This window comes from Miscanthus floridulus, chromosome 17 (genome assembly GCF_019320115.1).
Source record: "Miscanthus floridulus cultivar M001 chromosome 17, ASM1932011v1, whole genome shotgun sequence".
NCBI classification, from domain to species: domain Eukaryota; kingdom Viridiplantae; phylum Streptophyta; class Magnoliopsida; order Poales; family Poaceae; genus Miscanthus; species Miscanthus floridulus.
The window spans coordinates 1,256,689-1,270,807 of NC_089596.1; the positions used below are offsets into that span (position 1 = coordinate 1,256,689).

Genomic DNA, 14,119 nt, shown 5'->3' on the forward strand with positions numbered 1-14,119 from the left:
AGCTTAATATTGTATTGTCACGAGAAACCGAAGATAAACTAGTTAGTTTCACCAGTTTCTAGTTCATCTGAGGTGGAAAGAGAAAAAGAGCTCATATGCATGAACAGTGCGGGTGAAACCAATGCTGCTTTAAGCCCAACCAAAAAGTTTTCATATCTACGTATATCTAATATATGGATTGGTAAATTTCTTTTTTTCACTGTCCACCTCGTCTATCCATCCATCAATTTGTCTTTAGTCCTTCAATCTGCGGTCCCTCACTCTCACTTATTTCGGTTTGAATTTGGAGTTATACAGAATCTTCGTTAGCACCGTACCACTCATGACTCATACCATGGCCTCGCTGCTGTCCGCGCCAAATTCGTGTAGCTGCGCACGCGTGGCTCGTCTTCCACCTTTGTTTAACCCGGAACAGGTGCACACAAACAGCTGACCGTTTAAGTTGAGTCAATCTCTTGACAATTTTTTGTATTATACTTTATTATTATGGGCTTTGGAATTTATGTAATTTAATTAAGATTAGACTAAGCCTAATTAAATTAAAAAAATAGCTAGCCTGTTATTAATGACACGAAGGAACCGTGCAATAAATTATATGTCTCGTTACACTGTACTAAAAGTTTTGTTCGTACGTCTCTCTCTCTCTCTCTCTCTCTATATATATATATATATATATATATATATATATATATGCACACAGCATATATTATAATACTCTTCTCCATTTCAAATTATAATTCATTTGACTTCTTTTACCCTAAATTTGACCATTCAAAAAAAATTTACAAACATAGTCAAATTTAAGTTATTTCTGAAGAACTTTTTGTTAATGAAGCAAGCCACATCGCGCAAAAGAAGTGATATTTTGCATAAATTTTTGAATAAATCGAGAGGTGAAACGTAGGGTCAAAAAAAATCAAACGAATTATAATTTGGAACGGATTTAGTATCATGCTACACTGCTACTGATGACATATATGCATGCATCGACGGATCGCACGGTATCACCTCAGTTATAGTGTGGACGGACGGATCGATGGACCGGATCAAAATAAAGCCGCCGGCCGGCCGGCAAAGGTGATGATGCATATGCATGGTGCCGCACCACACGGCGGATGGATCGGGAGAGAGGGTGGTGTTGGTAGTCGGATAGATGGGCAACGGCAATGCATGCGTCAGTAGTGATATATGTCTCTCCCCAGGCCGGCCACTCACTGATCACTCAGCTTCTTCCAGCCAGAGAGAGCAGAGCTAGGTAGCTAGCTTCTGTGTGGTTGCACATGAGCATGGCCTTGCCTTGCCTTTGCTCCGCTCCGCTCCGGAAACGAACAAAGCAAGCTAGGAGCCAAAACAAGTGGAATCAGCATGCACGTACTCCTCTCCGATCCTATGCAAGTTAGTGGTGGGCAGCAGGATCTTTCTATGAATCGGACACGGACGAGATCAGGCCTCAGGCTCAGCTTGCGCGCGCGTGACTAGCTTGTTGTGACTTGCATTGTGACACCATCCATCCATCCATCCAAAGCTACAGTGTGTAATTCCAACACAATGAAACTGTCGTCGACCGCTCGCGCATCACGACATCGAGCAACACGGCGATGCACATCTGTGTTTTTTTTTTGGGGGGGCCGAAAGCCAGAAGTTTCAAGTACAAGCGTCTCATTTTACAAGCTATGGCTTTTACATTGCGCTAGCTGAAATAGAACACCATACATCGGCGATTGCTCTGTCTTTCTTCGGCAAGCGTACCCTCCATAGGTGAGCTTCAGACTTGCAGGCCGTCAGCGCTCCCCGCAGAGTGGTGTCATCTGTTCACTATATATGTAATCTTCCCCGCCTGTAAACAAAACCTGCAGGCCTTTGCCTGCTCGGGCTACTGCGCTCCACCACCAGTTTCCCTAGGATTGGTGGTTAATATATTTTAGGTGGGGACTTGTTGTTCCCCGTCCTTTCCATAAAGAAGAAGAAGAAGAAGATAACGCTTTAATTTCAGCATATATATGAAAAAATAGCAAAAACTTCAAAATGCTCAAAGTTTTCTTGTAGCATATATATATATATATATATATATATATATATATATATATATATATATATATGGAATGGCCAGATCCACAGTTCCTATATGCATCATGCATGGCGCCTCGTTCTTTAATTTGTGTTGTGTTTTATATATAAAGCCCACGGGCTTGTAAAAGAACCGGCCAGGGCCCAGGACTAACTGCGTTCTCGGCCGGGCTCCCCGACTGCCACTACCGGAAACGACAAATTTGTCGAGTGTATTCTCTCGGACACTCGGCAAATGAGTTTTTTGTCGAGTGCTATGCTAAAAACACTCGGTAAAAAAAAGAACACTCAGTAAAGAGGAGGTTTGCCGAGTGTCAAAAAAAACACTCGGCAAAGAGAGGGTTTGCCGAGTGTTTTTTTTTTACACTCAACAAAGAAATAAAATCTTTTTTTCTGGGAAAGAAGGAGAAGGAAAAAAATAAAAAAAACTTTGCCGAGTGCCCAGATCTAAGACACTCGTCAAAACAAAAAATTCTTTTTCTGGGAAAGAAGGAGAAGAAAAAAATAAAAAAAATTTTGCCGAGTGCCCAGATCTAGGACACTCGGTAAAGAAAAAAAAAATCTTTTTCTAGGAAAGAAGGAGAAGAAGAAAAATGAAAAAAAAATTGTCGACTGCCCAAATGTAGAACACTCGGCAAAGGAAAAAAAATCTTTTTTTAACCGGCCCCAGCGGGCGCCCCTCCCCTCCCTCTTGTTCTTCCCCCACGGCCGCCCCCTCAGCCCCACCCTCCCCTCCTCCCTCTCCCAAGCGCGCCGCGCGCGACTCTCCTCTCCCGGTGCTGCGGTCCTCCTCTCCCGAACGCGCTGCGTGTAGCCCTCCTCTCCCGGTGCGGCGGCGCCCTCCCCCCCTCCCTCTTCCGGCGCGGCGGCGCCCTGCCCCTTTCCCTCTCCCGGCGCGACGGCGCCCTGCCCTCTCCCTCTCCTAGCTCGGCGGCGCCCTCCCGCTCTCTTTCCCGGCGGTGGCGCCCTCCCCCCTTCCTCTCTCGGCATGGCGGCACTCCCCCTGCCTCTCCCTTTCCCGGCGGCGGATCTACCGGCGGCGCTCCTCCACCGCCTCAACCAGATCCGGCACTGGCGTGGTGGTGGTCCTGGTGGCGGCAGGCAAGGGTGGCGGCGGCCGACTTGTTTTTTTTTAAAAAAGTTTGCCGAGTGTTTTTGGGGTACTCGGCAACGTATTTGCCGAATGTGCGACAAAAAACACTTGGCAAACTAGCGTTTGTCGTCAAAACGTTTACCGAGTGTCATTTGCCGAGTGTTTTTGGGGCTTCGCCGAGTGCCCCTGGCACTCGACAAAGGTCCTGTATCCGGTAGTGTGCCAAGCAGCCGTCAGCGCGGCCGGCCTAGAGACCGCACTCAGCGTTTTCGGCCAACACGTGTTTCTTTGTTGTGGGTAGAGCGTACATTTCGTCTGGACGCGCGTTGGTTGGTGGGCCTCGACACCCGAACGATCAAAGGCAACACTTCAATGTTTCCCCATCTATTCTCGAACCAACTCTCCGTGCTTGCATCGCCACGGCTTGCTCGTGCTACCACGCCCGCACTGCCGCGGCTGCAATGCAGCGTCGTGCTGCACTGCGCCCGAGCACCACTGCCTGCTTTTCTGTCTCCCCACCGCCACTTACCACTTGCCGCCAAGTTCTTCGAGCCGACGCGGTGTGGTCCACGGCGAATGCTCTAGCACAGCGTTCTTCTCCACGCCCAGCCGCTTGCCTGCCGACATTCTCCTTCTCCACTGCACCCGAGCGCCGCTTGCTGGCTACCGCAGTTCCCCACCAGGTAGGCCATGGCTGCCGGCGGCGCCATGTTTTGTTTCAGATGTGTTTCAGAAGTTGTTTCCAAGTGTTTCATCTATATGTCGTGTATATTGCAATGACTATATACGTATGTTGTAAGTATATGTTTCAGTTGTTTCATATGTATGTTTCAAGCGTTTTATCTGTATGTTTCATGTGTTTTATCTATATGTTTCATGTGTTTCATCTTGATGTTGCAAAATGACCTGATGTTACATATGTTGCAATGGCTACACACGTATGTTTTAAGTGTATGTTTCATCTGTTTTAGACGTATGTTGCAAATGTATGCTCTAAATGTTTCAGCTGTTTCAGGCGCATGTTTCATGTGTTTTCATCTAGATGTTGCAATGACTATACAAGTATGTTTCAATAGTATACTGTATATGTTGCAACGGTCGGATGGAAGTTGCAGAGGAGACGAGACGCTAGGACAGGGGAAGGGGCGCGGCCGAGGAAGCAGGCACGGCCGGGATGGAACCGCGGCGAGGGGAGGAGCGTGGTGCGGTGGGGGAGGAGCGCAGCGTGGCAAGGGAAGTAGCGCGACGGGCTTGACGTCGGGGGTGAAACCGGGATGGGGATCGAGTCACGGATTGTCGGACGCGGTCGCTAGCGCGGGATCGGTCGCAGGCAGCCGGACACGAATCGCTGGTGCGGGATCTGATGCGAGCACGGGGGACGCCCGATGCGAAGCGGTTGCAGGCGTCCGGACCTAGGGGCCGGACATCCGGGCGCTAACTCTGCCGTTTTTCTATGCACGCCAACATGTGTTTCTAGCCCCCCCCCCCCCCCCCCCCCCCTTAATTTCTGGCCACCAACAGCCGATTCTTTCTTTCCCGTGTGTTATTCGCTCGCTGCTCCGGAGAAGATTTTCACGTTTTTGCCACGTTTCATAACTCATCACTGATTTCTGCCATTTCTTCGAACGAGTCCTTTGGGCCTTTGAGCAACAACACAAAGACTTCTTCCCTACTTACTTGTTTCTTCTTCTGCCGCCTGCACTGCACAATATCATACGTTTTGCCGCGAAATGCCTCATGCACCACCTACGGTCAAGAGCGTGTGTGCCTTTCCCGCTATGAGTAGCCCGTGGGAGGGAGGGAAGAAACGAGAGAGAAGAAGAGGCCTGGCGCGAGTGAAAGGTCACGCCGCGTGATCAGAAGGGTCAGATCTGCGAATTATTTTAAGACCAGGTTAATATCAAAATATATTTATTATTAAAAAAGGTTAAAAAGAAAAAGAAAAATCCCAGCCAGGTAGGGCTGTTGAGTATATACCAGCCCAACCCGGTCTGATCCAACTGCAAGTCCAGAGTCGGGCCGTTTCGGAATAAGAACAAGAAATGCTCTTGAACCAAAGTGCGCAGCCGGCCATGGATGAAGAGGCATGGCCCATGGGCTTCTAGATTTTTCTTACTACCGGTCGAACACGACGGCCAACTGGAAAGTGGGAAGTGGGAACGGATGCACCCCCTCCGTGCCCGTCGCCCGATACCAGAATGCTACCGTACCAGCGATGAAAAAGATACGCCCCAACCTATTTATTAGTAACCAATTGGATACAAAACATCCACCCAGGCATCAGGATTGATCGCTCTGATGATAACGCTTGCCCAGCAAAACCAACACACACGGTCTATCTTAATAGACAGCAGCACTACATGAAAAATGCCCCCGCGAAAGCAATACCATGTTCCCTCCCTAAAACTAGAATGCAACATCTAGTGTATGTATAAGAGTTTGTCTCCTTGGGAGCTCCGGCGGTCGGAAACAATCCAATAAATAAAAATCACCAGATACTTTGGTAACAACGGGAGGCACAAAATGGTAAAAACGAAAGAAAAAAAAAGGGAACTTTACAGACCATGAACCAGGGCAGCCATTATCAGCAAAGACAAGCCCGCCACCTTCAATCCTGCCTTGCTTGCCCAAAGGCCAGCGAGAGGGAGTGCCAGAGTTAGAGATCCATGGCATGGCGGCTTGCTTCACATACCCTGCTGTTTGCTACTGTTAAAACTCCAGTCACTTGTCACAAACAAATGTCCATGCTCCTCTTCTCTCTTCTCACAAGCTCAGCAAGAACTTGAAAATATCACTCAGTGATATAATGCCCTCCACACGTTTGCTCCCAGCTTCCACAATGAACACCCGCCGCACCCCTAGCAACAAAATACCAAAAACGTCAAGACATTATTCTTCAGGTTCAGGTTCAGAGGGCAGCAACACCAGCAGCCTCCAGGTTCCAGCGGACTCACCAGGATTAGCCAGTCGCTCCATCACCTTCAGCAAAGGATCAGATCGGAGGCACATCTGGCATCTCTGACCGTTAAAAAACCCAAAAGGTGTATTGGCATCTTGTCCAAGCTGCAAAGCCTGAAAATCACGACACAACAGTTTCAAGCCCAAAACCAAAACATATACATAATTCATGGGACAGCCCCGTTTTGAAATTACACAGCACAGCCACTTCTAGTCCTTAATCTTCCTTTCCCTATTCTGTAGGATAGAACTTCCACCCTACTTAAATCTTATCAGCATTGGCTCGTATTACCGAAAAAACAAAGTTAAACACCCCCAAGCTGTTTTCCAAACTGCTTACAGAGAATGTGTACTTATGCAGAAATAAATTGCAGCGAGATAATGCATTAATTTCCGATTTCCATATTCCCAACTCTTCCCGTAATAGTTCCTCTAACCAAATCACCATATATAGTTAAGTTAAACAAGGTCAGCTAGCTCAAACGAGTTGTTTCAGGCTTTCAACCAAAAGGCTTGATCGAGATGTGTGGCATTTACTAGCATACCTGATGAATGGTCATTTCATCCAGCCGAACATGTGTGTAGACCTTGTCTTTTGCTAGGGCTGTGATGTCACTGCAAGGTCAAATGGATAGATAAATACATGGGAAAAATATAAGAGACACAGCCAAAGACAGCAGGCATCTGCAGGTCAGAATGGTGTACCTTCTAGAGTAAGTGTCAAGTAGGGCGTCATTTTCATCCACGATTGGTATTGAGCTTACTCCAGCTGCATACAACAGTGAGTACAAGCTTAAGAAATTAGTTACATAATAGAGCCAATAGTTTCCAATGGAACTGGTGTTGAACTTCAGTTGATAAACAAGAGCTGCCATGGGAAATGCAAGCAGGAGCACCAATGACACATTTCTAAATTGTAGTTTTCAGTTCCAGGAAAACAAGCACAGAACATACCTTGAACCAACATGTTAAGGGCAGAGCTAAGTGATGCATTAGGTCGCAACATAGCCAATGGACGACTGTTAGGATCACCAATTTTCGGAACCCAGGAACCCAGCGGAATGGAGCACACTGGTTGGTTCAGAATAGGCAAATTACCAGTCGAGTTTTTGAAATATCTACAAATACCTGAAAAGTATACAGGTAAACTGAATTAAGATATCTTGTAACAAGTTACTCATCATTGCATAAAATGCTCCATGTTTTCAAATGGGGAGAACTTACATTTCAAAATTCCAGAAAGGGATGCAAGATGCAACAACTGCGGGAATGATCCATCCGATGATGATGAATAAATAACCGGCACTGTAGAAATACCATTTTGCAAAAGCTTTACTGCAATGTCCCTCAAGGACTCATAAGGGGTGGCCTACACAACAGACGAAAGAGTATGAGAGAATTGGCAAATAAAAAAATAAAAAACTGAGCTTCAAATGCAAGGAAAAGAGAGAAAAAACACTAAAGTTTAAAGGCAATTCACATTCTCATATTTCACAACCATGAAACTTGCAACACATATTATGTTAAAGAGCCCTGTGATTCTCATCGATACGGGCAACCATAAACTATGGAATTCAGAAAAGGAAGAACTCTGGCCCTACACAGCCCACGGCTCCACTTAACACTGAACCCGTAGCAACACCCCACATCTACTCCCTTTGCTGTCCTCTCTTACCCTACCTGATCAATGGACCCTTCCTGCACCATCTACTCCTGATCTCCTGCACTGCTGCTCCTTTCACACTCACTAATGCCTACTCATCACCAGCTACTCTACTCCAGCAAACCTACTGCTAGATTTAACAGTAGGGGCCAATCAACATCACTACCACCACCCTCCACCTGAAATGAATGAGCCACAGCACTCATTCTCCAGCACAGAAACCAAGCAGCTAAGCCAAACTGTACTCTCAGCCACTCATACATCACAAATGTTAACAGTGACCTTCCAGCAATTCAGAATCAAGTACCATAGTTTCATCCTGATATAGTACGAAGGTTCGATCATCAATTTCATGATAAATATCAATTCAACATAAAAACACAGTATTCAAACGGTATGAAATTCATATTGACTTTCCAAACATAAACAAGGTACCACTTACATGCAATAGATGCTGATGTGGTCGCCACTGACCATCATTTCTTCCATAAGTTTGCCGCTTAGCCTCTTTCCATGCAGATATAGTGTGTGTTTCAAGCTGCTCTTCTGTCAAGTTCGAGCCATGAGTTTCTAGCTGCAACAGAAGCATGATAATTTTATAAAACAATTCAACCAAAATAACATCCAAAGATAAGCCCACATAAAGCTCAACCATATATATTTCTTTACAGATACACCATATCCATCACATACTATCGTGCTTTCAGTTTACAACACACAACAAAATAGTGACACCGATTAATACGCAAGTCATTTATATCTCCGTTCTGGGAGTACATTGAATTTTGTTCTCCAAAATCCTCCTAACAATGATTCCACAATTTTCACTATATTAATTCCATATTACTACTACTGACCATTTTGGATATAGAAAAATTCAACTAGCATCAGTATGATGACAATCAGTTGACACAGCACAGAAATTGAGTATTCCAGCATCTCGTAAAATGAGAAACAGATACCCAAGTTGCCAAAATCACTTGTTTTCATTGTCCAACAAATGTCTCACTAAGACTACTACCAAAATCCTCTGAGAGAAGCTCTGTAACAAGAAATGAACATCTAGTTGAAATCTAGTTGACTTTCCAAACATAAACCAACGTAACAAGAAATTAAAGAAAATTAATAGCAAAGAGCAGAGCAAAAAAAATTTACCTCCCGCAATATAAGTATGAAATCCAATGGGCTCAGAAGACCAACAAATTGACCTCTGAATGAGTCCCACAGAGGAGCTACAGGAATCCCCTGCAAGTTTAACCATGAAATGAACATATTCAAAATCACGAGAATATTGATGAAGGAAGACATAAAATGGTAAATGGTGACAGCTAAAAAAGCATTGCAAGTTTGATAAGATGACATAATAAACCATAATAAGAATGCTGGAAAGCATAACAAGAAATGGCAGGTGTCCTGCATGTATGCCCTACCGTTGGGACAATTTTCACCTAGGAAAACAGAATGTAGTATAGACACCAATAATTGAAATCATCACTTAGTTTTGCAACATGTTCATGGTATTGACTTGTACATACTATTGCAAAAATAGTTAAGATAGTTGTACGTCTATGTGCACTTTACGAGTGTAATTTTGAATTTTCATTCAATTCCAGTGGACAATCAGATTCTGTGAAACCAAATAATACATCTATTATATCACAAATTGCTAAATATATTGCACCTCTATGTGCAATATGTGAAGTAAGAACAAGTCTAACATGCAGCTTAAGCATTGTGAGCCTGTTTGGTTTGCTTTCAGACAAACCTGCCTAGGGCTGAGATGCATGTATGGAGCAGGGGTTACCCACAAGTTTATGAATGTCAATAAAAGATATAATAGAAGTGACAGTTCAGGTAAGACTCAATACCTGTTCATGTAGAATATGAAAAGATTGTTTCACAGGTAAATTAATGTCCAGAGCAATAACCTGAAATTCAAAATATATTAATCATTTTATTAGAAAACTTAAAACTGAAAATAAAACCATGGAATGCACGGCTTACATACCTTGCCCGAATCCGGGAGTAAATCATAACATGTATGCAAATTCAGATATTCAGAAACGCAGCACCTAGAGATTTGTATTGAAGCCTCCGAAACTCTCGGAGTACCTTCCGAAACGGTACCATCCGACAACGTAACCTGATTATAAAGAGAAGGATATCATTGTTATGCTATCCTATGATTCTCTGACAAAACCAAAATATTGTTTATACCCACAAAAATATAAATCACAACACTAAGAAGGCTATGTATGTCCAGCATAAAATGCTTTAGAAAAATATAAACCAACCAAACAGAACTAACAGATCAAGTATTATGGAACTTCCTTACCGTACGTTGAAAATTTTCATTATCCACATCCATGTTCATCCTGCTTCCAGGTGTGCTTAGACTTAATAAGGCGTTTATTTGGTTAAATTCCCTTGTTAAGTACAATGTGTTAACTATACCAAACTCCCCAGATATAGTAGGTTGGCGCTCATCATGCCGCCACTCCCCGTCCACAAAGAACTTGTACTGCAATAACAAATTAGGAAGCTTTTACACACTGGTCACAAGGGTGCCATGCACACTTTATTTTTTATATAAAAAAAATAGAGAGCAGAAAGATAAGTTTGCATTGGTAATCAAATGCAGTTACAAAAAAAAAGGAGCAGACCCAGTGCCGGAGGCTCCCACATGAGTGGGGTCTGGGGAAGGGAAAAACCGAGGCCAGCCTTCCCACCGCAAAATCTGCGGAGAGGCTGCTTCGAACCCGCGACCTGGTGACTCAGTGAGACAACTCTCACCACTGCACCAGGCCTGCCCTTCAATCAAATGCAGTTACAAAGACTCATCTAAAAGGGTGCAATGTCACATGCATGGCATGCACAATTTATTAATAAAAAACAGAACTTTACATGAGAACACATGGAAAAGCTTTAAACTGCATCCAAATTTGGAGGAAGAGCACAATAATCGCAGTGTATTAATTAAGAAAAAATACTACAAAAAGCAAAGTTACAAACATAGATGGAGCCAGAGGAGACCAGAACATGAATGAAGTCATAATAATCCAAACAGTAAATATCACAGCAGGAACATGACAACAGTTAAGTGGCCGGAGATAAAAGAAGGGGAACCTCGTGAATCCCTGGAGACAGGCTGCAAATAGTCTGAAATACAGTGGGGCATCCTTCGACAGGAGACATCGGCAAATGTTCCGACCACCTACGACAAAAGCCATAGCTGTTAGGTGCAGCAGAATAGCGACAATTCAGAAGGCGTTGTGAGTTAGCAAATGGCAGAGAGAAGTAAAGTCAAACAATTCCGTCTTCACCACGTAAGGATAAATAACTGATATGGCCCCCTGTGAGTTAGCAAATGGCAGAGAGAAGTAAAGTCAAACAATTCCGTCTTCACCACGTAAGGATAAATAACTGATATGCCCCCCTGTTTAAGGGAAGCTGCATTGATTGAGTAAGCTATAGTTCCCTATCATTCATGACATCAGATAGATCACAGATACACTGCACCCAGTAAGGGAGCAGAGGGATAAATCTATGCATCAATGAATTGCAGGAAAGCTAGGAAGAAATCTTAGGATGACACCAAGAATAGACCTATACAGAGTGAGGAATGCGTACATATGGTTCCCAGATTCATTCGTAACACTTACGAGGCAATGGATGGGGCAGCCATCAAACTAGTTGTGCACAAGCAAGAGCATCTACTCTACTAACATAACACTACTCCACTAACATAGCACTAGTAAGCAGGTGGAATCGCGAGTAGATAAGTGCATGCATGCATACTGCTAGAGCAGGCTACGATAATCGGTGGGGAATTTGAAACATAAATAAGCAACAATTCAACTCAACCTGGTAAAGGAGCCTGAGACGAAGACCCTCTTTCCACCGTAGGGCCAAACGAAGCGGGTGGGGACGGTGGCCCCGCCGCTGCTGACGCCGACGGCCCCGGCGTCGTGGGCGGAATCAGCGCCGTGCGAGAACATGGCGGAGGAGGAGAGAGACGGAGCAGCCTTAGCCGGAAGGGACGAAATCAAATCGGGTGGTGAGGAAGGGAGCAAACCCTAGAGTCGAGGGAGCGAGGGCGCGCGCACGGGAAGAGGCGAAGGAGAGGAGGAGGTGGGGCACCAGCCGCGACGGGATCCTCCGCGTGGGCACGCGGGAGGGCTCCCCGCGCGAGGAGAGGTCACCCGCGGCGGGGCGAGAGGCCCCCGCCACGAGCCATCGCTGTCTTACCACCCGCGCGCGCGTGACAGGGACGAATCAGGTTGGGGGCGGGCGCGTGGAATCGGGGCGAGATCGAAGCGGGAGGCCGGGTGGGTCGCGGGCGCGTGAGGCGGCGGCGGTGGGGAATGGGGATCCGGGGATGCGAATGCGGCGTGGCGAGGGAAGGCGGAGATGGAGATGGAGATGGAGACGGAGACGGAGGAGAGGAGAGGAGAGGAGCAAGGCAAGGGCAGGGAACTAGTACGGGAAGAAGGTTGGCAGGCAGAGAAGGAAAGGGGCCGGCCCCCGTCCGTCTCGTTCCCGTTCCCGTTCCCGTCTCTCGGCCCAGCTTTACTCCCTCCCCTTCCAAGGGTTGAAAACGAGTCCTCCTCACCCGCGGGATCTTCTACGCCTTCACTCAGCTTGCTTTGCTGCCTGCAATATGCACAGGCTCAGCATATTCAGGTTACTTCTCACCAAGGGGACAGACAGGTGTTTTCTTTTAGCAAAGCACGCAAAATTCATTTTTCAACCCAAAAAAAAACAGAGTTTCTCACATAAGCGGTGAAAGCTAGGTATTTATTATTAAACAAGAAAACTAAAAACACGGCAAACGATTGGCTGTGTGAAACCGCTACTTTACGTGGAGTCCTCCGATGGCCAACGCATCTCTTCTCTATCTCCACCAACTCACTACTACCAAGAGGCCGCCGCTACTTTATGTGGAGTCTCCCGATGGGCGATGGCTCACAAGTCTCTTCTCTATCTCCACCGACTCGCTACTACCGAGAGGCCGCTTCTTTACGTGGAGTCCCCCGATGGTTCACACATCTCTTCTCTATCTCCACCGACTCGCTACTACCAAGCGGTCGCTTCATTATGTGGAGTCCCCTGATGGTTCTCACATCTCTTCTCTATCTCCACCGACTCGCTACTACCAAGAGGCCGCTACTTTATGTGGTGTCCCCCGGTGGTTCACACATCTCCTCTCTCAGATGTCTCCTATCTCCACCGACTCGCTACTACCGAGAGGCAAGACAGGTGTTTTCTTTGTGTATTTAGCAAAGCACGCAAAAATCATTTGTCAACAAAAAAAAGTGTCTCCTATCACCACCGAAATGCTAGAGGTAAGACGGGTTTTTTTTTTGTCCATTTAGCAAAGCAGATAATTCATTTTTCAACAAAAACAATGCAAAGTTCCTCACAGAAGCGGTGGACGTGCAAGCGACAAGCAAAGAAAGCTAGCCAAATTATTATTCAATAAAGATGCCGAAAGCATCGGCAAACAGTTGGGTACGTGAAACCGCTAATTTATATGGAGAGTCCCCTAATGGCTCACGCATCCCTTCTCTCTAATATGTCCTATCTCCACCGGCTCGCTAAAGGCAAGATAGGTGTTTTGTGCATTTAGCAGAACACCAAAAAAATTTAATAAAAAAATACAAAGTTTCTCCCATAAGCAGTGGTGCAAGCAACAAGCAAGAAAAGCTAGCTAAATTATTATTAAATTAAACAAGGAAGCTAAAAACATCGGCAAATGGTTGGCTAAGTGAAACCGCTACTTCACGCAGAGTCCCCCAATGGCTCACACATTCCCCTCTCTCTCTCTCTCTAATGTCTTCTATGGGGGTATTAACCCCTATACCCTTACGGCTGGGCTTGGACCGGCCCAGACCAGGGGGTCTGGCCCACTAGAAGACGACGCGCGGCCCGGCCAATCTGTTCGGAGTCCCGCGCAAGGAATCAAGACGGATTTGGAGATCAAGCAAGATCCTGGTTGGTTAGAATAGGAATCCTTATCCGGCCAACTATGGTAATTGTAACTGGTTATGATTAGTTTCCAGATCTGTAACTCTGCCCCCTGGACTATATAAGGTGGGCAGGGGACCCCTCTAAAAAACATCTCTCATTGACATACAGCAATACAATCAGATGCAGGACGTAGGTATTACGCCTTCACGGCGGCCGAACCTGGATAAAACCTCGTGTCTGTCTTGCGTCACCATCTTGTTTGTAGCTTGCGCATCTGTCTGCCGATAATCTACTACCTTGGGCATACCCCTAGGTAGACTGACGACCATATTTCGTCGACAGTGGCGCGCCAGGTAGGGGGTGTGCGT

At 45.8% G+C, this 14,119-nt stretch overlaps 1 protein-coding gene across 1 annotated transcript; it reads right to left on the reverse strand.

Annotated features, from left to right (window-relative positions):
• Positions 1–5,584: 5,584 nt before the first annotated feature.
• LOC136516705 (sucrose nonfermenting 4-like protein) lies at positions 5,585–12,330 on the reverse strand. Its single transcript, XM_066510190.1, has 13 exons — positions 11,646–12,330; positions 10,908–10,995; positions 10,117–10,302; positions 9,790–9,924; positions 9,650–9,709; positions 8,937–9,026; positions 8,224–8,355; positions 7,343–7,487; positions 7,073–7,246; positions 6,824–6,887; positions 6,664–6,733; positions 6,115–6,232; positions 5,585–6,018 (listed from the first exon to the last, which is right to left on the reverse strand). Exons 1-13 carry the CDS (start codon positions 11,777–11,779, stop codon positions 5,924–5,926), a joined length of 1,491 nt encoding a protein of 496 aa, XP_066366287.1. The 5' UTR covers positions 11,780–12,330; the 3' UTR covers positions 5,585–5,923.
• Positions 12,331–14,119: the final 1,789 nt, after the last annotated feature.